This window comes from Tupaia chinensis, unplaced genomic scaffold, assembly GCF_000334495.1.
Source record: "Tupaia chinensis unplaced genomic scaffold, TupChi_1.0 Scaffold139677_1, whole genome shotgun sequence".
NCBI lineage: Eukaryota > Metazoa > Chordata > Mammalia > Scandentia > Tupaiidae > Tupaia > Tupaia belangeri.
Window position 1 is genome coordinate 1,757,089 of NW_006199558.1, and position 23,835 is coordinate 1,780,923.

The 23,835-nt window shown below is 37.5% G+C and overlaps 1 protein-coding gene and 1 pseudogene across 1 annotated transcript in view; one reads left to right on the plus strand and one right to left on the minus strand.

The window, feature by feature from the left end:
• The window catches only part of LOC102500945 (trifunctional enzyme subunit alpha, mitochondrial pseudogene), a 28,075-nt pseudogene extending 22,571 nt beyond the window's left edge, over positions 1-5,504 (minus strand).
• A 2,036-nt stretch (positions 5,505-7,540) lies between these two features.
• SCIN (scinderin) overlaps positions 7,541-23,835 on the plus strand; it is an 85,259-nt gene continuing 68,964 nt past the window's right edge. Inside the window, exons 1-3 of the mRNA XM_006162064.3 lie at positions 7,541-8,093; positions 14,478-14,632; positions 19,899-20,060. Coding sequence (XP_006162126.1) covers positions 7,895-8,093; positions 14,478-14,632; positions 19,899-20,060 — 516 coding nt within the window. The 5' untranslated portion in view covers positions 7,541-7,894. The remainder of the gene's footprint in view (positions 8,094-14,477; positions 14,633-19,898; positions 20,061-23,835) is intronic.

Below are 23,835 nucleotides of genomic sequence, written 5' to 3' on the forward strand. Positions count from 1 at the left end.
CAGACAGAGAGAGACATAGAGACAGAAAGTGAGAAATCACCCCCCAGGGGGGATGGTCACACCGCAATCCCTTCTCCTCCATTCTCCTCTCGGGATCTTGGGCATGCACGCACACGCGCCCGGTGTGAGTTCTAAGCCACCAGGTCCGGGACGTGAACCATAGTCGACTACGTGGAAGTCCAACGACATAGTCATTACACTAACTGCTGGTTCCCAGTTCTCTTCTTAACTCAACATCCTTCTGTGACTTTAAATTAAGCAATTTTACTGGTATTCCTTTCACTCTCAGTTTCCCTTTATTCGATATTTTAAGACTTCCCTGAAATCACAGGCTTCTATGAACTATTCAAAATTGAAAGAAATTCTGAAGATATGTTAGTTTACATACTTTAGAGATTACTGTATACATAATATAAATATATATTACATAATATATATATATATAAAATGCTAGAGGATGCATGCACACGCATGAGAAAAAGAAGGAGAGAGACAGGTGCTTTTGCACCACTCAGTGGGACTTGGTCACATCATAATCTTTTTACCTCCAATTCCCCATAGCAGCAAGATCATGAGCACTGGTGTACCTGCCTGGTATGAAGTCAGTAGTGGAATTCAGACCCTGGAACCTTGTTCTGCTATGTGGAACCCAGTCACCTCAGTGCTGCACCTAACTGCCCTACTACGGGGCTAGCCCGTATTTCTTCCATCTATAAAAATATGAGCTTAAAGAAAAAATTATCACCTTAAATCACAAATTCCCATGACACCTTGATCCTCAATCTTTCTTTTAGCCATAGCATCCTACAATATTTAATATAAGTAGAAAATGCCAAATCAACCAATTATAACCTACTATGATTTACAAGTTACAGATTATGTATCACAGCAGCAGTCATCAAGACCAATAAAACCTTCATCATAGTACTGAACTATGAACTCTCCGTTATAGTTATAGTATTATGTGTAATTTCAAAGTAACCGATTCATAAAAGAGAAAGTCCAAGATCTTGGCTGTCAGTTTAAAAATAATGCAAGTAAATTTGGACATGGGCTCAGCAGAATGGCAGTAACATGCTGCTCAAACACTACTGGATCCCCATGGAAGATCATGGATCTGGTTCCTCCACTGACCTATAAATGGTACAACCATGATCCTGGCTGGCTGGGAAAGCTTGGTGGGGGACGCAACATGAGACCATGTTAAGGATGCTTCTCTTTATATATCACTCTTATGAAATAAATAAACATTTTTTAAAAAGTGAATTAAAAACAATAATATTCTAGTTTAACATGGACAAGAAAAAAAATTCTCTTCATTAGAGTGTATTTTCACTTTTAAGTTATCACATTGCTTTGATAGGTCCTGGGGCTTGCTTATTATGAGGGATGCTTGCTGATTATTAATTATGTTTATTGATGGTGTGCTCAGGGTTTTGACACACAAAATCTTTTAATCCTCACAATACCCAGGTCTTCGACTCCAGATTCCATAGTTATTTATACCCTCAACTCATCTGGTAAATCAAACATAAATTATTTTTAGCAGGAGTAGTAGTTTTAAATAAATTATTTTAAGTTATTTTCTTTGAATATTTAAAAATTTAAAAAAACAGCAAATAAATGCACATTTGAAATATTTCCTTCTCCTGGGAAGAAAGTATACTTCCTGTCTTTCACATTTGTTTGGTTTTAAAATTCTGTGATTATAATACAATGACAGAGATAAAATGAAATATCCCTGAGATTTTATGAGTTCAGGAATGAAAATCACCTTGAAGCCAATTGGTTTTTTTACCAGCCCATTCTAATGAGTCAGACAATGAATCAATTACATTATTTGACATTGTTATTTATTTCAAGAATTAAGCTATGGAACATTTCTGTTGGGTATTAACATTCTAAAACACCTACTTGAATTCAACAGTGAGACCTCCTCCATTCCTCAAAACCTCTTGACTCTCAGTAAGAGACTTTTTCACAGTGGCTGATTTTTTCCTGGACTGAGAGGACTGATAAATTGATGAAAAAAACTAGCGTAATATATTCCAAAATAAACAATTTAATCATACCAATTCAGCATATATTATCATAAATAAATGGGAATAAAATAATGAAAAGTAGTCTCTGAATGAACCTATGATCTTATGAGAGAAAACTCACTTCGGAGTGTGGTAATTGCTATAACCTAACAGCATATCAAGAGTATTGGGAGCACAGAAGATGAATTTAATAGATCCAGGGGAGTAATGATGAAATGTAAATCTTTCACTAGACCTTAAATTTACAAAACTTTAACAGATAGATAGGTCGATGGGGAGGGGAGGGTTTCTTTACATTTAGGATAGTAGGGTATGAGAGAGAGAGAGAGTGAGAGAGAGAGAGAATAAAGGAGTAGAAAGGAAATTGGTTCCTGGTTTTGGAGGCCTTTCTTTGTTTGGGAAAGGGGTAGTCTTTATCTGAAGCAGACTCTGGAAACATTATTCTTACAGGACTGAATTTGGAGAAGTGAATTAATCACCCATCAGTGTCAGTCAACCAGGTACTGTTCAAGGTTTATATGTATTTATTAACTTAATCCTCATGACAATTCTACCACATAATTTCTATCAGTATTTCCATTCAACAGATGTTAAAAGTGAAGCACAGTAAAGTCAAGTAACTTATCAGAGTTTAATCAGCTGAAGAGTGGAAGATCGAGGATTCGACCTAGGTCAAAGACATATTGTAAACTAACACTACATGTCTCTACTAAAGATGGGAATCCGAGTAGAAGCAAGAATGCAGGTAACTGGGGATGAAATGGAGAAACACTTCGGATAGCCTTGTTTATTGAATGTGGATATACAGTGAGAATTCTCAGTCAAAATTTAATGATAGTGTTAATGAATTTAGAAAAAAATAGAGGAAGTATGTTTGAGGGAAATGATGAGATTATTAAGAATATACTAAACTCGACCTTGGCAGAATCAATTAGTTATCAATGTCTAGCAGAAAGTTCAAAGTTTAAGCCTTCAACTCACTTATCCAGAATAAGATGAGGCTCAAGAGCGTGAGCACTTGCCTCAAGCACAGAATGTAAGGGGGTGGCAGAAAAAAAAAAGAAGAAGAAAAGAAAAACCAATAAGATAAATAGTATTTTAATACAACACTTTTTAAATATCAAAATTAATGCAAAGTATGGTAAACCAAATATAAAAACTTTAAGTAAGGGCAGGATTAATATTTTTCCTTTGCTTCAGCTTCTAATATAGCCACGTTGAACACTACTAACAATCCTACCTCTATTCAAAATGTTATTTTTTATCATGATATTTGTATTAATTTTCATTGTCAAAACTATTGCCTTAGGTCCAGTTGCAATGGTGCAGAGGTACTGCAGTATTCTATAATGTTGGAGGCCATATGGGGGATCAGGATTTGGCTCCCAGATCTACACATGTCAAACATGTACATGTGCCCATAATCCTAGATGGCTGGAAAAGGCTGGGGGTGAGGAAGTTACAGTATGAGATTCAGTTGAGGGTGATTGTCTCTCTCTTTATCTCTTTGTCATGAAATAAATAAGTAAAAAAATAAACTTAAAAATACTGCTTGAAACTAATATTTACTTTTTTTTTTCATAGTGCCTTTATAAATTTTACATTACAGGCACGTGTCCCACTTACCTCACCATAGTCCTGGCCTTTTAACTTTTCAAGAAAGAAATTATTACTAAAATTGAAACTGAATTTAACTGATGACTCTGATTTTTAATTACTAATATTTTAAATCTAGAGCACCAATTCTCAATTTTTTACCTAGAGGAAGAAGGATAACAAATATTTTAACTCTACAGATAAGGAAATGAAGATATCTAACAGTTCAGTGACAAGGTTAAATTTAAATTTCTTAGTACTACAGGGGGCATACTAGATCAAAAGCTTCCCCTACGTACAAGTTAGGAGAAAACGAAAATATAAAGAATACCTAAGTGAACAAAGCTTGGCCAGGTATAATAATTTGGATTGAAAGAACAAGTTCTTAGAAAGAAGAAGTGTTTTTTTAAAGAATTATTTATTTTATTTTATTTATTATTATTATTTTTAATTTGACCAGAGAGAGAGAGAGAACAAAAAAAGGGAAAGTGAGAAAACAAGCAACCAGGTCCAGGACTCCTACCCCAGTCATCCATATGCGAGTCAAGGATGTTAACCACCACACCATATGCTGGTCCCAGAAGTTGTTTTTGAATTAAAGAGAGAGCCTTGAACTTACCAGTTGGGTGACCTTTGAGGATTGGGGATTTTTGTTATAGAGCACATACACTCACCAGAGAGACAAAGAGATAGAAAGCAAGAAATCACCTCCAAGAGGGATGGCCATGCTGCAATCCCTTCTCTCAAGATCCTGGACATGCGGGACCAGCAGTTAGCGTAATGGCTATGCGCTGGACTCCCATGTAGTCGACCGCGGTTCGCGTCCCAGACCCGGTGGCTTAAAACTCACGCCGGGTGCGTGTGTGTGCGTGCCCAAGATTCCAAGAGGAGAAAGGAGGAGAAGGGATTGTGGCGTGGCCATCCCCCCTGGGGGGTGATTTCTCGCTTTCTGTCTCTGTCTGGCGAGCGCACACACCCTATAACAACAACCAAAAAAAAACCTCTCAAAAAAAAAAAAAGATCTTGGACATGCACACACATTTACCTGATGTGAGTTTCAAGCAGCCAGGTCCAGAACTCGAACCATGGTGGGCCATGTAGGAGTTCAGAGACATAACCGTTATGCCATCTGTGAGTCTCCCTGTGGCAATTCTTAAGACTTAGTTTTTTCAACTGTAAAATGAGGCTTATGATACCCACTTTCATTGTTTTGGTTATGACACACACGAATATAGTTCATGAAATTTGTCAGTCAGGATCTCATCTGGTAACAGAGAATGTTCAAAATGTAGGATAATTCCAGGAGTTTTGTTTGTTTGTTTGTCTGTCTTTGTAGGAAACTATATATGAAAGTAGATAGGCAGAGAAACTAAGAGAGTACTTAGGAGGGTTCAATTGTTATAATCCAAGGAAGAGAAAAAGTCACAGTTAATTGCCTTTTGCCTTTAAAGAAACAGTGACTTTTGGTAGAGGAAACCAAGGAAAGAAATACTCTAACCTCACTCTTCTATCTTCCTCTGGTCTCCAACCAAACCCCAAACTAACCCCTCAGAACCCAGTAGCTTTAGATTATGCGGGTCAATCTAAGGGAAGATTGCAGGGTACAGAAACACAGAGGAGCAAAAGGAAGTTTATGATCACATAATAAAAACTCCTGATTATTGCTTCTCACACAATGCTTTGCAATAGATGAAAATGCTTTGTATCAACTCATTTAGCTAAAATAACAACCTAATAAGGCAAAGTTTTCCCATTTTATAGATGAGGAACCTGAGGCTTGCAGTAGTTAAATGACTTGCCGAAAGTCTCAGAACTAAGGAGGGAGGCAGGAATCAAATTAAGACACTTGGTGCCATAGCCCGTCATTGTATAAGATCAATAAATGGTAATGATTGGTTTCTTAATTATTATCATCATTGACACCATTTTAATTTTGACCACTGTAGCAATTGCATTTCTAGATATTCACCTCACAGTTACAAGGATGCATATGCCTAAAAACAGTATATTCAGAAATGTTGTTTGCAACATTGAATTAGCAAAATACATGTAAATGCCTATCAGTTTGGACAGATTAAATAAACTGCAGTGCTTTTACAAGATGGGTTATCATGTGTTCGGTGAAAAAAGGCAGTTCTATGAGTACTGTGTATTGATATATAAGTCACACATGCACACACGCACACACACACACACACATACACACACAAGTAGATTCAGAACAGTTCATATAGTATCATTTCTGTTAAGAAATTAAAAGCTATATAATTTTTATTCTTGTAGGTAAAAAAAAAAATCTCCAGAAAATCATACAAGTGTTAAATAAAAATTAATAGATGGCCATTGTTTTGGACTAAATTTCTGTACTAGATCCTTACTGACCAGACTAAAAATCCAAACACAGTCACTCATAACTCCATGTCACCAAATCTTAAGCTGTTATTTAGCCTTCCAAGAAATCAAGAGAATGAGAGAGAACAGCCAAATTTCTGAGATAGGCCAGTTTCAATTGGCATGCTTATAAGTTACTTCTCTCTAATTTGTACACAAAAGTAGAGCTGAAGTAACTTGATTGTTAACTACTCAGTTATTTTCCTATTATTGTTTCCTTATTTCTGCTTTACAAGGAAAGTTACATTGAAGTGATCAATTCTCTTTTCATTCTTTTGTTCCTGCTTTCTTCAGCACTTCTCTGTTAAAACCAAGCCCTCCTCTGCTCTCATTAGATAAATGAAAGGAAGTGTTTTCTGAATTCTGGAGTCACTAAAACCTGATTATGATCTTTAAAATACATTGTTTTAATTTTGTCTCTTGATATAAGAAACTGGTAATTTAGTAATCTTTGGGGAGAGCAGCTGGGTAACAGGGTGAAATTGAGATAAATTTTTCTTTTATACGTTGTATACTTTTGAATTTTTTTTTTTACCATAATCACATAATATCTATTTAAAAATATAAGTTAATTAAGGAAAACTCTAGTTGTACATTCTTAGTGACCTTCCAGGGACTCTCGAAATTTGGGAAACAGAATGAAAGAAAATTAATATTTATAAAAATCAATTCATACTCTACATTCTGGGTGATTTGCTTTTTAACGGTAGAATCCTTTGCCATACCAGTTTCTGTTAAATGAATGCCAAATTAAGAGTATTTTCCATCTGTATTCTACAGTGACTTGCACATGCTGGAGGGAAAAGAAAAAGTAGGGGAAACAATAAGAAAATTAGCACCTTGATGCCAGGTGAAGGTAACTCAAAAAGCAAACCAAGCATAAAATCGCAGTCACAAACAGCCCTGGCTGAGAATATCCCAGGAAGTCAGCTGCTGTTTTTCCTTTTTTCTTTTCAGTAACTTTATAGGCCAAAGGAGGCAGGTGGCTAGAGAACTTAACCACAGCTCCTGAACTCCTGGAGATTTACAGAAGTCTGTCTCCCTGGAAGAGGTCTTCAACTTTTCTAAGAAATCTGACAGGAGATTCTGCATGATACTATTTTCAAACTGTGGAAGATCAAGAGAGAACCTTTGGCTATTAGAAATGGAGAGAGACTGGCCAATGAAATGAAGTTGATGGTGGGGATGAATGTTACCTGAAAAGTCATTTAAAAAAAAAAAGTATTAAAATTCCTCCTGCAGGCCAATGTGTCATCATCGCTCTGGTCCTAACGACAAATGTTGCAGTCAGCATAAGACGACCAAGAAAGAATTCTAGACCTCCGGAAAAAACAGGTACTGCTGCTCCTAGGGAAAGGCGGACTCAGCGCTACTGAATTGGTGCACTCTTTCTCACCTCCCCCCTCCCACCTGGTATATCCCAGACCCAGAAATAACAGGATTATCAGGAGAAAGGGGAAATGGCCAAATGATGGTGACGGGTGTGCCTGGGGGAGTGCCAAACAGTCTTAATCGCTAACCTCTTCCAAACGTTGCCAGGGAAAACGTCTTTCCTTGGAAGAAGCATTTCCAGGAGTGTCTAGAAATTGCCACCAAATCTTAAGATTTCTGGGATGCAGATTCCCTTCCTGGTCTGAGGAAAGGCGGAGGAGCTTGGAAGCTGGCGCTTAACTAAGTAAAGAGGTCGCCTTCTTCCCAGAAACTCACGCCTGGGCACTTAGCCCCTCCCGCTGTGGGGCGCCGCCTCCACAGAGCGCTAACCCTATAAAGTACAAGCAAACAGGGTCCCTCCTGTCGGTCTCGATTTAGTCTGACTCCAGCATCAACGAAGTCTCGAGGTTGCCAGAGCATCACGCGCCTAAGTCATGGCCCAAGAGCTGTCCCACGAGGAGTTCGCCCGGGCGGGCAAGCAGGCGGGGCTGCAGGTCTGGAGGATCGAGAAGCTGGAGCTCGTGCCGGTGCCCGAGAGCGCGTACGGAGACTTCTACGTCGGGGATGCGTACCTGGTGCTGCACACTGCCAAGGCGAGCAGCGGCTTCACCTACCGCCTGCACTTCTGGCTCGGTAAGAGACCGCGGGCGGAAAGACCTGGATGTGTCCAGGTCGGGAAGTGGCGGACGCCTGGGGTCTTAGATTTGCAGGTTTGGAGGAAAGAGCACAACACACTGGGAGAGATCCGACTACTCGCGCTGGTTGCGTTCAGCAAGGTCTATTTTCCGGCTTCTAGCCTAAGTCAACTCCTGGCCAACTGCAAGGGCGGGGCGTGGGCGAAGTCCTGAGCAGACCTACCCTTATGACTTTGACCTTTTGTCAATTGTAGTTCCCAACCTTGAAGGCCGATTCTTCTGGTTTCTCACACTTTCACCTTCTCAGTCTCCAACTCGACTGCCACTCCGGGGCGCTGCCTCCACGCACCCTGGTGCTGGCCAGGTCCCGCTCACCTTCCAACAAGTTCAGTCCTGGTTTCCCCGGTCAGAGCGGGAATGAAGTCAAACAAGTTTGAGGGCTTCTGCCATAGCTAGCGAGTCTTTTTTTTTTTTTTTTTTTCTAATAAGTTAATTTAATTTGTTGCCTTCGAGCAAAAAAAAAAAATCTAATTGTGGAGATTAACATATTTTGGACTGGTTAAATCAGGATCCTGCCTACCTAAGGCTGCTTGCAGGTTAAGTGAACAGGAACTCCCCTTTATTAGGGAGCTAGTTACCTTGGTTAGAAGCAGGAAAGAAAACATGATTTATATAGAAAGTAGCATGAGATAGCTTATTTATATAAATGTGCTGTTTAATTATTATTTATTTATTATTTACCTGTTTTTAACAAGGGCACAGTGTAGAACAGTGGTTCCTTCAGCAGCAGTACCTATTTTGGGCTGCATTTGTGCCAGGCACTCAGGACACAGGGCCTTGTGTGTTCTACTTTTTCCACCCTCTACTTTTACTGGTAAACATCCTGAATGTCCAACCTCTCCCTTTGCTGGTAGGCACACCCTGTCTACATGCTGATCATCTGAGCCTTTTTGCCTTCTTTTAAAAGTAGCTTTTCACCCCAATGCTTATTTCTGTAGTTTTATTCCTCAGCATAGAAGGAAAACACAAAACCACACACACACATACACATTTATAAGCCTCTGGAAACCAAAATTTTTATTCTATTCAAGAAAATTGAAATGAGAAATATGTAGACAACGATAAGATTTTTTTTTTCTATATGATGGGTGTGCTCACAGAAGAGAAACAGAGAGGGAAAGTGAGAAAGCACCCCAGGAAGGATGGCCATCCACAATTCTTTCTTCTTCATTCTCTCAGGATTTTGGGCAGCAGGCACATATCGCCAACCTACATCTCCTCACTCTTCTTGCCAGTTTTAAAAGCACATGAATATATTTAAAAGTAACATCTATTTATGTTATTACTAATCTGTACTAGGCCTTGGTCAAGGCACTAGTGGAAGCCAAAGAATTGGATTACCATATTCAGTGTTCAATATAAGGAATTTATACAAAGGGCTAGTGAGCACTTTAAGAAACTGGATCCAAGGATCAGCAGTTAGCATAATAGCTATGTCACTGGATTCCCACATAGTCAACCGCGGTTTGAGTCCTGGACCCGGTGGCTTAAACTCATGCCGGGCGCGTGTGTGTGCGTGCCCAAGATCCCGAGAGCAGAATGGAGGAGAAGGGATTGCAGCATGACCATCCCTTCTGGGGGGGTGATTTCTCACTTTCTATCTCTCTGTCTCTCTCTGTCTGTCTGGCAAGCGCATGCGCCCTATGGCAAAAACCTCTCCAAAAAAAAGAAACTGGATCCCTTACATACATTGCTGGGTTGAGAGGGCGGATGGGGAGATGCCTTAGTGTGGCACTTCAGAAAATAATTTGATGTTTTCTTATAAAGTTAAACATGCAACTACTATATGACCCAGCAATTGCACTCACAGCCATTTATTCTGGAGAAATAGAAATGTATGTTCTTATAAAAAATACTATATATACACAAATGTTCATAGTAGCTTTATTTGAATCGCCCCAAACTGGAATATGCACATACTCTGCAAGGAGTGACTAGTTAAACAAGTTGTGATAAATCTATACTAAAGAATACTAATCAGCAATAAAAAAAACTACAATATTATGCACATAACAACTTGGATGAATCTCTAGGGAACTTTGCTGAGTGAAGAAAAAAAATTCAGTACCAACAGATTCCATTCTGTATGATTCTATATGTATAACATTTTCGAAATGACAACATTTTAGAATTGTAGTTGCCAAAGGAGTGGGATGGATAGTAATGCAGGCAGAGATTGGGTGTAATTATTAAAAAAGCAACATGAAGGATCTTTTGGTGAACTATACAGTATCTTGATTGTTATAGCAAATACATGAATGCATATATCTACTAAAATTGTATAGAATTAAATGCACACACACACAGACAATGAGATATATAGATTGTACTAATGTCCATATCCTAGTTGTGGTATTTTGCACTACATTATGTTATTCTTTAGTATACTATAGTATTCTAAATCATACTATAATTTTACAAAATATTACCATTGGGAGAAACTGAGTCCATTGGTATATGTATCTTTCCTTTATCAATACCACACTTTTTTTTTGGAGAGGTTTTTGCTATAGGGCACGTGCGCTGCCAGACAGAGAGAGACAGAGACAGAAAGCGAGAAATCACCCCCCAGGGGGGACAGCCACGCTGCAATGCCTTCTCCACCATTCTCCTCTCGGGATCTTGGGCATGCACACACACGTCTCCGGCATGAGTTTAAACCACCGGGTCCGGGACTTGAACTGCGGTCGACTACATGGGTGTCCAGCGACATAGCCATTACCTTAACTGCTGGTCCCATCAATACCACACTTTTAATAACTATAATTGTATAGTAAACCTTAATTCAAATAGAGAGAGTCCTCTTGATTTGTTTCTTTCTCAAGATTATTTTAGCTATTCTAGGGCCTGTGCTTTTATATAAGTTTTGTAATAAGCTTTTGTATGTCTATAATAAACCTTACCATGAGTTTAACAAGAATAACATTATATGTTTATGTCAATTTCTGAGGAACTGACACCATTAGTATGTTGTCTTACAATCTATAAAAAATCTATTTTTATATTTATTTAGGTCTTTAATTTTTTATCAGCATTTTGTAATTTTTAGTGTATGGATGCTGTACATATTTTGTTAAATATTTGACCTAGTGTTTCAGTTCTTTCCAAGTGATATAAATGGTATTGTGCATTTAACTTTGGTTTGGCATGTGCATTGTTTCTGTTTAGAAGTGTGACTGAGTTTTGTTACCAGTTAATCGTATATTCTACTGTCTTACTGAATATACTTACTAGTTCTAGGAAGGTTTGTTTTTATAGAATCCTTAGTGTTAACTATGCAAATAATCCTGTCATCTTTAAATAGAGAGATTTTTATTTCCTCTGTATACCTTTTATTTCTTTTCCTTACCTTACTGCAGTGGTTAGAACTTCCTATGTTAAGTTGAGTAAGAATGGTGAGAGTGGACATCCTTGCCTTGCTCTTAATCTCTCAGAGAAAGCATTCAGTCTTTCACCATTAAGTTTGTTACCGCTATGTCTTTTGTAGATGCTATTTTCAAGATAAGGATGTTCTCCTATATTCTTTTTTTTTTTTTTTTAAAGATTGTTGCTATAGGGCACATACATTTGCCAGAGAGACAGAGAGACAGAAAACAAGAAATCATCCTCACCCTCCTCCCTCAAGTAGCATGGTCACACCGCAGTCCCTTCTCTTCCATTCTCCTATTGGAATTTTGGGCATGCACACACGCACCAGTGTGAGCTTCAAGGTGCTGGGTCCAGAAATGGAATCTGATTGACCATGTGGAAGTTCAGCACCTTAACCCCCATGCCACCTGCTAGCCCCAGTTTTCCCCTATTCTTAATTTAGGGAATTTTGGGTTGTTGCTGTTATGATTGGGTTTGGGGTTAATCTAGTTTTTTTGTTTATTTGTTTATTTATTTTAATATTATTATTATTATTCAATTTGACCAGAGAGAGAGAGAGAGAGCGAGACAGAAGGAGAGTGACAGTGAGAAAGCAAGTCACAGGTTTGGAACTAAAACCATGGTTGGCCATGTGGGAGTGCAGTGCCTTAATCACCATGCCAGCTGCTGGCCCCATCATTAATCTAGTTTTTAAACCTCTCTAGATATCTTTGTTTTACATATAAATCATCACATCCCCCAAAAATTTTAGGAGGTTTACAGCATTTATACAAGTATAACATAATTAAACATAATATAAAATGGCACAGCTTGTGTAACATAACAACATAAAAGACATTGGTAAAATCAGAGAAGAGAAATGATTGAAGCCATGAACAGAATTCACAGAGGAAAACCAAATGAAGTCCTAAGCGGAAATCAGACAAAGTTCATACATTTCTGATCATTACTATGCTTCTGTCATCATACAACTGAATTTTAAATTTTGTCAGAGAGACAGAGAGAGAGGGAGAAAGAGAAAGCACTCTCAGTAGGATGTGTTCACATTGCAGTCCCTTCTTTATTTCTTTTTTCTGTGGGATTTTGGGCATGCACACATGTCCCCAGCATGTTTTTAAGCCACTGGGGCCTAAGTTCTAATTGTGTAGTTGGCCGTGCATGATGTGGTCCCCTAAACCACTAGGCCACAGGACAGACCCATAACTGAACTTGATTCTATATAATTTTTGCAAAGTTTTGATACTGACTTCATTAGACCTTTTATTTTCTTTCAAGTAAATACTCTGGTTTATTCATTCTGATAGTCCTAGTCTAGCATATTACATGGGCATTAGCAAATGGTAGCAGAATTTATTTCCAGTTCATTCATTAACTTCCTGCCTGTCCATTAAAATCTACCTAAAGAGATTGGGTTTTCAATTTGTAGTTAGGAATGTTTGTAAAATACATCATCCTTAATACTTTTGCTATTAATCTTGTTTTAAGGTTCTCTTTTAAAGCATTACTGTAAAAAATCTGGTCTTTGTCTTTGTTGGTATTCTCTGTAAGTGCTGAGAATATCGGCAGAAGATGGATACCAAGACCTGAGGGACTGCGAAATTGCATGTGTGTTAAATATTTACCTTTGACCTCACCAGGTCAGAAAGTTATCATGTGCAATAAACCTCTAGCTACTGATTTTATTTTTTTCTTTAGAAGATACTTCCTTCACAGATCTCCTTTGACAGGAGGTGGGAATATGGAATCTGATCCTTTCTTTAATATAGGTTATTTCCCTTCTTCAACTTTGGTGATTTGGACTTACTCTCAATGGAATTTGTTCTTGATCAGAATTGTTCATATGAACTATTATTACATTGTTACAGCTTCTAACCTTTTTAAATTATTTTTTAAGTTTACTTAATAATTTTTTCCATGAATGAGACAGAAAGAGAGAGAGAGAAATGGAGAAAAAGCACAGTCAACATGGTCTTAATGCTCTGATCCACCCCCAGATTCAGTCAGTCCCAAGTCATGGGTATTCGCAAACCCTATATACCCCTAAATTAAGAATAGGGGAAAAATGGAGCCAGAAGGTGGCATAGGGGTTAAGGTATTGGACTTCCACAAGGTCGATCGTGATTTGATTCCTGGACCCAGCAGCTTGAAACTCACACTGGCATATGTGTGCATGCTCAAAATCCCGAGAGGAGAATGGAAGAGAAGGGACTGTGGTATGGTCATTCTCCTTGGGGGGGATCATAGTTCAAGTCCCAGTTCTGGCAGCTGGCTTTCTCACTTCTCTCTCTCTAGTCAAATTAAAATAAATAAACTAATTTAATTAAATAAATAATTTAAAAAATATGGATAAAGTAGGTTATATTAATTCACCCCTTCTAACAATCTGCTTTCCTTAAATTATTTAATTATGACTTAGAGTGTTTATATGCTTCACAAATATTAACATACTAACATATCAGAAGCCTGAAGATTGGTACTAGCTAGGTGTGGTGGTGTGAACACCTGTAGTCCTAGCTACTCAAGAGTCTAAGGCAGAAGGTTCACAAGTTTGAGGCCATATTGGACAACACATCTCTAATTAAAAACAAAATTGATGGTAATAAATTCTAAACGACTGGAAAACATTTTCATAGCTTGATCTTACTGACTAAATGAATGCTTACCTGAAACTTACTGTAATATATTATTATATCTTCCCAAGTGTATTTAGACAGTAATATTTCTTTTAAAACTTTTCAAAGGTATTGGGAAAAGGCAGAATCAAAAACAACTTTTTTAGTTATTAGCCAAAGAATATATTATATCATGCACATTGTTTCTACTAAAAGATCTTTGTTTAGAAGAATGTTGTAGTTAGACATAATGGAGAAAATCCAATTGCTTTCATATCAGAAGTTCTGTCGTAATTCTTTTTCTTGCTTAATAATTGAGGTGTCATCATTTGCTATTTCAGGAAAGGAGTGCTCTCAGGATGAAAGCACAGCAGCCGCCATTTTCACTGTTCAAATGGATGACTATTTGGGTGGCAAGCCAGTGCAGAATAGAGAACTTCAAGGCTATGAGTCCACTGATTTTGTTGGCTATTTCAAAGGAGGTCTAAAATACAAGGTAAGAAGCTCTCTCAAAGAATGTCCATTATGCCTCTCTTTCTACTCCTATTCATCCATACCTTTTGTCTTCATAGGAAAATTCACTGAGGGTAGGATTTTTTTGTCTTATGCTATTTTTGCTTTAATCTGTTTTGTTCACTGATATATCCCAGTACCTGCAGAACACAGGGTAAGTGCTTAATAAATGTTTGTAGAATGTGAGACCAGCAGTTGGCTTAATGGCTATGTCACTGGACTCCCATGTAGTCGACCGTGTTTTGAGTCCTAGACTTGGTGGCTTAAACTCATATTGGGTGCACATGTGTGTGTGCCAAAGATCCCAAGAAGAGAATGAAGGAGAAGGGATTGTGGCATGGTCATCCTCCCTGGGGGGTGATTTATCACTTTCTGCCTCTCTGTCTCTGTCTTTCTGTAAGCACACGTGCCCTATAGCAAAAACCTCTCCAAATAAATAAATAAATAAATGTTTGTAGAATGTATGATGCAATATTTCAACTTGGCTTATTTTGGTAGGTTAATTTTTAAGAATGTTAAAAGAGGCCAGACCCAGTAGTGTAGCAATTAGCACTTGATCATATTTGGCAGACCAGGGTTCAAGTTCTCTTGAAAAATAGGTCAGATGCTCAAACATGCATGCCCAGGATCTGACAAGATGGAAAAATGGAGGAAAAGGAATCACTGTATGACCAAATCCTGCTGGGGATTCTCTCTCTTTCTCTGTCTCTCTTTCTCTCTTATGCATACAGATACACTCTGACATTTAAAAAAAAAGTTAAGAACTTTCAGCTATATCTTCACAAAAAAGACCTTTGACTTCCGTATTTATTTTAAAAAATATTGGTAACTGGGGTCTTAACAGTTTATATTTTTGCTATTCTAGATAATCTCTGAATTCACTACAAGTATTCCAAGTCTTCACAATCTCAATTATTCTAGAACATTCTACCTAATACAATATTTATAAAATTATAGTTTAAAACTATAAAAGTTTGTAGTATAGTAGGTTTTTTTTAATATGGTATAGTTTTTGAAATAGTTTGTAGTATGGTTTTTACTACAAAAAAACTATACCTGTATTTCTCACCTAGTGTTGTTTGATCTTAAAAATTATATGAATGAAACCATTGAGCTGAAACTATGTCTGGCTTAGCCACATAGATTCAAATGTGTATATACACACACAAACATATGCACACACACAATTTATGTATACTGATTATGGGCATTGGTCTAAAACATCAATTAATTCTCACTACTTCTAAAAATAAAACAAAAAAATTTAAATTGGTCTATTCCTTTAAGCCAACCTTGAGTAAAGGATAGTTTTTTTCTGTCGTTCTTCCATAGACCTTTGCAGACTGGTCATCTTATTACCATTCCTGAATCCAACCCCACCATGTGTGTTCAGTTTTCTTTTTTCAAATAATTATTTTGTTTAATTTTATTTATTTACTTATTTTAGTTTGATCAGAGAGTTACAGAGCAAGAGAGAGAGAGAGAAAGAGAGAAAGCAAACCTCCAGGTTCGGGACTTGAACCACGGTCAGCCATGTGGGAGTCCAGAGCCCTTAGCCACACTACCTGCGGACCCCATGTGTGAGGAATACTCTCCTCAAACGTTCCAGAAACAAGTCTTTCAGACTCAGACATGCTCCAACAGGTGTTCAGTACACCCCACTACCCCATCTGTTGAGCATATCACCCCAGAGAGGACCTGAAACCTCAGAGCTGAACTACAATTCTGTCTACAGTGTTAAAAGTGCTTAGTAAGATGCCAGGGTTTATTTCTGCCTCTGTTTGTTCAGATCACTGTCTTCATTGAATATTTTATACTACTGAGATTAGGACAAAACACTAAGTCCTCTTATCTCTCTTGAAATCATTTTACTCTAGGCTATGAACTACCGTAAATATAAACTATTACCTCTTTTTATTTAACGTATCTAAGTTCCTACAGTTTATATCAAATGATACTGAAATTTTCCCTGTTTTTATGAACACAACCTTTTAAACAACTTGGATCTTCTAGTTTCTAAAAGCAGGTGCTATGGCATCATGCTAGTTATAAGTCCATTTCTGCCACATATGACTTGTTTGCCTGAGGGCAATTACTTAAGTTTTCTGTGCTCAGTGTCCTCACATGTACAGTGAATATTAAAACTACTTGCTCATAAACTATTATAAAGTGCTGTAAGCATTAAGGATTGCATTAAATATTAAAAGTAATTTTACAGTTATTGGATATCATCTCATAATTATCAACATTAAAGCCACCACAAATCAGCAGTTTTTGGAAAGAGGATGTTTGCAAATGGAGGTCAAATATATCAGCAAGAAAATCAGTTCACAATCTTATCATTAGTAACATTGAACTGATGACAATGTGCAATTGCAATTATACTTGATAGGAAATGTGGAAGTAGAGATAATTTACTACCAGAATAACAAAGATGATTAGGTTATACTTTATTTAATCTCATTACTAGTTTCAAACTTACAGGAAAGTGCCAGTCACTTCATGTTTATTATAAAATGTAATGTAAATAACACTGTGGTGCTGTTTCTGTCATTGTTACTCTAGTGAGATAAACACAGCAAAGCTTAGAGAGGCGTGTGTAACTTGCTAAGGTCTCACAGCTAGTATGTAACTGAGTGACTGACTCCAAGCCTATGCTGTAATCATTATATTTGATGCTTTCAGTATAAATATGGTTCAAATACCAAAGCAAATTTTTTATTTTGAATTATTGTATGGAGTATTGTATCCATCTGTAAAGGGTAGAATTTGAAAAAACCTACCAAAACCAAGACAGCAAAACCATATACCATATATAATGCAAAGGTTCACCTAAGAAATTCTAAGACCATCTTCCTATCTCATTTCTCTGACTTATGCTATTTTTCTCTGAAGTCTCTTAGGGCCTGGGAAGGGGTTATAGAATTCTGTTACTTACCATTGTTCCCTTATATTAAATCTCTGACCAATATACTTTTCCCAAGTTCAAAAAAACCCTTCCCTTAGCCATGATGGTACATAATCACTATCAGATGTCTGTCAGCCAACACACTTATACTTAAGGTACCACTGGTTTAGAAGATCATTGTCACCTTGCTTTGCTCTTTTTATTCTTTAATTGCTAGAGGGCACATGCATTCACAAGACAGAGAGAGAGGAAAATAAATAAATAAATAACACCTCCCAATGGGTCATGATCACACTGCAATCCTTGTCCCTCCATTTCTACATCTTGTTGGGATTTGGGGCACACAAATACATATACCCAGTGTGCTTCTCAAGCGCTGAGGCTAAGATTCAAACCACGGTTGGCCATGTGTGATCATGTGGGATCTGACTGCCGACATACAGGGCTTAACCAGTACAGTACCAGGCCAGCCCCGCTTTGCTTTTATTCTGCCTTGTGAAAGTATTGTAAAGTTTGAATAAAACTCTGTTTATTTATTTTAAGTATCAAGAAAAGTGTAAGTTTAAACATTGAAATGGTTCATTTTGTGATAAGTGATTAATTCCAAGGGGAAAAGAAAAGAGTACCTGGAAGTTTCTATGGTTAATTTAAACAATATTCCCAGAAGAACTACTTACTGTTTGATACAGACATATATGCAATATATAGAGCTTTTTTTAGTGTATTTCTGACATAAAATATGAGACAAAATAAATTTTTAAATATTGCAGATTTTTAGACTATGTATCATTCTAATATTTCACCATATGAAATTAGCTTGAATGTTATATAAGTATCCTCAATCTATGTCTATGCTACATCTTAAAGCTTTTTTTGATCAAGTGTTCTTATACTCTTTTTATCAGATGAAAATGTACTTCCTATTTAAAAAACAATTGAAATGAGCAAGAACAGCAGTATGTAGATGAAAACTTGTATTTATTTTATCATGTAATAGTTCATTCAGTCAAGAAATATGTCAACCCTTTTAAAATTATGGGCTGGGAAATTATTATATACTCTTAAAATTTGAAGTTATAATTGTTCTGATTCAGTATTTAACCTATAGTAACAAAACCATCCTATTCAGAAAGTCCTTTTCCTAGACAAGAGTGGGGGAATTTAAAGCCAATGGAAACTTAAAGAATATGTTAATGATTATATGCAGCTTAACCTCTTATTTTAGATTTACTATATATGTTTATATAATAAATTTGAAAGCTAGATTATTTTATAGATTATTTATACAGCTAATTCTTTTGACCATCACTGTAGGAGACCTTTGATCTATCAGTGACTGAGATTTGTCTAGACTGCATCTTAGTTATGTACATTACCTCAATTAACTGTGAAAATAAAGATATGGTTTCTAACATGTAATTAGGGAAAAAAAATGAAAGGTAAATTATTGTATGGAGTATTGTATCCATCTGGAAAGGGCAGAATTTGACAAAACCTACCACAACCAAGGCAGCAAAAACCATATAACACATACAATGTAAAGGTTCACCTAGGAAGTTCTAAGACCATCTTTCTATCTCATTTCTCTGACTTGTGCCATTTTTCGCTAAGGTCTCCTAGGGCCTGGGAAGGGGTTATAGAATTCTATTACTCGCCACTGTTTCCTTATATAATAATGCAAGAAAATGTTTCAGTGTAGTTTTATTTTATTTTTGTTTTGTTTCATTTTAGTTGGGGACAGGCAATCAAGATACTGCATCTTTCCTACTTGAGGTTAAAAATGACAAAAAAACCTGAGAGACCTAGCATACTTAGTAAACTCTATTAGAAAACAAAGAAGACATATAGCTTTTTAAAGAGTGGCTCCTCCCTGGCTAGTACTCATCCCTTTTTCTGTCCTCACTTCGGGACTATGGGAACTTTTGAATGCCTGGCTCTCTGGCGGCTGTTAACTGTATCTCTAGTTCTCCTCCAGCCTCCTGTCATCTTCCCCAAACTCTTTCCTTCTCACTCATTAATGATCTGGTGATTATTAGTTTGCCAGGGCAAGAGCTATGGCTTATTCTTTTCATTTATGCACAGTTTTATGCACTGAAGGTTCTTAGTAAATATTTATAATTTTAAATTGAATTGTTAAAACAGAAAGAATAAAGAGATCCAAAGAACACACTTGTTGATTTGTCAGAGAATTCTCTATATATTTAACTTTTCACATATACTTACATACTTAATAGACACAGATTTGGCGTAAATACCTGTGATTTTATGCTTTGTTGTGAATAGTCAGAAGCCTCATCAGTTCTCCCTTTGATTTGTTCCATGTTTTCCTCCCACTGGCTAGGCTGGAGGTGTGGCGTCTGGACTAAATCATGTTCTCACAAATGACCTGACAGCTGAGAGGCTCCTACACGTGAAGGGTCGGAGAGTGGTCAGGGCCACAGAAGTACCCCTTAGTTGGAACAGTTTCAACAAGGGTGACTGCTTCATCATTGATCTTGGCACAGTAAGTTTTGTCTATTTGTGTAGATGTCAAATAAGATCTATTGTCATTGAAAATGATCACTCTTTCTCTACACACTGTGGAAGAGGTCATATTTATATGAAATTCAGTCATATCATATGAGTAATTGGCAAGTGTTTAAATGGCAAATAAAGGGGAACTTCAAAGTTTTAATTTTCTTTGATAGGTTTAGAATAAAGTAATGATTTAGTTTTTCCTACCATAGAACAGAAACTGAATACTTTTTAGAGTATTTTCTCTCCTGTCTGAACAGAGCTTCCTCTATTTTTGTCTAAATTGTTCATTGGAAAAAAATAGTTTGAGGTGGGAAGTTATTTCCCCAACAATCAAAGGTTTTAAATTTTTAAAAAGACATTGGCTGAGTCTAACCAGCCTGGTGAAGAATTCTGAGGGAATGTTTTAACATACACACACACACCCCATACTATTTCACACTTTTCAATTACCTTAGAGTATTAGAAGAAAAGGTTCAAGTACAAAGATAAAGTATTATCATAGTGGCATGGACAATGGTATACTATTATCTCACGTTTCATTCCAAGAAAAGAGGCCTATTTAATATCAGATATACTTATTACTCATAATGACAAAGAAGTATAATTGGAAAGCTTTATGCTAGACCCTAGTAGTTAGGGTTTAAAGTTGTATTTTCTATACTTTTTAGGTCTACATAGTAGAAATAAAGGGCTTTTCCTACCACTGAAAAACCAAGCAAAAAAAGCAGGAAAACACAGAAGAAATTCTAATTCCCTCCTCCTCCTTCCCCACCGGATCATTCTCATTCCATAACCTATATCAATATTCTTTTTTTTTTTTTTTGAGAGATTTTTGCTATAGGGCATGTGCGCTCACCAGAAAGACAGAGTGAGACAGAGAGACAGAAAGCGAGAAATCACCCCCCAAAGGGGACGGCCATGCCACAATCCCTTCTCCTCCATTCTCCTCTCAGGATCTTGGGCACTCACGCACACACGCCCAGTGTAAGTAAGTTTAAGCCACTAGGTCCGGGACTTGAACTGTGGTCAACTACGTGGGAGTTCAGCAACATAGCCATTACACTAACTTCTAGTCCCATGTAATCAATATTCTAAGTGCCATTCTTAACATTTCTGGGTCATGCATTATACAGAGACTTGACCTGACCTCTATTATTTCAGTTTACCTGAGGCTTAAACTGTCTATGGGAACTTGCTCAAGGTTGCACAGCTGATAAACGGTGAAGCCAGGTTTAAGACCCTTGGTGGATTTGATTCCTACCTAAGCATTTTCTTTTACTGCCTCTCCTTAGTCAGTGTTTACGATAAAGCAACAGCCAAAAAAAAAAAAAAAAGACACTAAAAATTCTTGAAAATTGAACTACACAAAGTTCTGTTTAAGCAATAGTAACTCATTATTAGCACAGAAGTTAAATGTACCAAGTTTATGAATGATTTGAAGTGACTCGAAGCTATAGACTTTCATTAGTTTCTCTAAGTTAGGATGCATCCATAGTTTTATTGCTTAAAATGCATATGGATCACACTAGCTTGTGTGTGCAGTTAAAATCAGACTAATATTAATGCCGAAAGTACAATTCTCAGCATTGCCCTTAGACATTTACATCCAAAATGGCAGTACTTTTGCTCTGAATCGCACATAAGTGCCATGGGAAGTGGTGCAGATGAAAGTATGCTGAACTGCAGTGTTGGAAGCCACGTGGCTAACTGCAGGTTTGGATCCTGGCCTGGTCAACCTGACATATGCCTGGCATACATGCGCTTATCTAAAATCCTGAGGAGCTAGGGGGTTAGAAGGGAGGATATTGTGGTATGATGAGACCCTGTCACAGGTGCTTGTCTTTCTCTCCTCCTCCCTTGCTCTCTCATGCACACACACTTTTGATTATGAATAAAAAATAAAATTTTAAGTGTCATTTTGAAAAAAAATTATGGCAAAGTACTTTTTACCTTCAAAAGCTAACCCAATTCTCCTTACCAGGCTGACGTCCTAACCCTCAGATCTAGGCAGAATACAGATACTATCTCATCCATTTATTTTCCTGCACCAAAAATAAATAAATAACTTATACAACAGTTGCCCATAGGTATCACCAAGCCAAATGGTTCCAAAAACAATTGCAATACCCAGTCTCAAAAAGTTGAGGCATAGGAATTGTCTATCTCAATTTTCATCCCCACCATTTATACTTTAAATCCCTTGGGACCAGCAGTTAGCGTAATGACTGTGTCGCTGGAATCCCATGTAGTCGACCACGGTTCGTGTTCCCCATCCGGTGGCTTAAAACTCACGCCGGGCGCGTGTGCGTGCGTGCCCAGGATCCTGAGAGGAAAATGTAGGAGAAGGGATTGAGGCATGGCCACCCCGCTTAGGGGGTGATTTCTCGCTTTCTGTCTCTCTGTCTCGCTCTGTCTCTCTGTCTATCTGGCAAGCGCACGTGCCCTAGAGCAAAAACCTCTCCAAAAAAAAATATCCCTTTAAAAGGTGTTTTCACATGTAAAATGACATGTTTTTCATAGAAAAAGGATACCTCATTCTCATTCAATGTAATTTCAGGTTCTCATTTGTAAAGGTAAGTGTTTGAGTAGATGATCTCAAAGGCCCTTAAACAAGAGGGACTTCGAAGATAATGTAATTAATCATGGCCATTACTTGGGAACCAGCAGTTAGTGTAATGGCTATGTCGCTGGACTCCCACGTAGTCCACCGCGGTTTGTGTCCCCGACCCGGTGGCTTAAAACTCACGCCGGCGTGTGTGCGTGCGGGCCCAAGCTCCCGAGAGGAGAATGGAGGAGAACGAAGGAGAAGGGATTGCAGCGTGACCATCCCCCCGGAGGGTGATTTCTTGCTTTCTGTCTCTATGTCTCTGTCTGGCGAGCGCACGCACCCTACAGCGAAAATCTCTCAAAAAAAAAAAATCATGGCCATTACTTGAAATTAATTCTCCCCCCTCCCAAAAGAAAACAGCATGTAAGGTAATTGCTTTAAAAATGCAATAATCTATTTAATTATCATGCATAGCTTCCAACTCAACTTTCTATCTGCTCTTTAATCTTGGGCAAATTATTAACCTGAGCCTTAACTTCCTCTTTTACTTTTTACATCTTGACTGTTTTCTGATGCTGCTTCTATCCTTAACTATGATTAAGTCTTACCTAAATGTAGTCACCTCTGAGAAATGGAAGCTTTCATTCTAGTTTTTAAAAACTAAACAAAAGCCTTAGAAGATGTGTGCACGCTCACATTCATACCAGTTGAACAGTGACCAGGGATAGCACCTGTGTTTTTCTATTTCTAGTTCACAACCCCTGCAGCACACTAAATGTCTTGCCACAGTTTCAGATTCTGTTGAATTAAGAATTGATGATGCCTAATCTGGTTGAGATTTTACTAAAAGTAGTAGTATTCACTACATCATTTATCATTTTGAGGAATAAATACCAACCAAGTTTCCACACTGTGTTAGGTAATTGGGTACTGTGGTAGACAGGTGGTAGTTCTTGTGACACATGTTCTTTTCTCATAGGTAATGTCAGCTTGTGGGGAATATGACCCACCAACTCTGGTTCTTATAATGGGAATAAGGTATTGTAAGTTTCAAGGGCATTCATCTATTTAATAGTAATTTAAGTTCTCTCCTGCTCTCATGCCTCCTAGGAGAGTTATTTGGAGTAATCTTGTTGCAGAGGTACATGTATTTGGTTATCTTATGGAAGTTTCCTACATTCTAAAGGGTTCTTACACTGGTAAGACTCAAGCA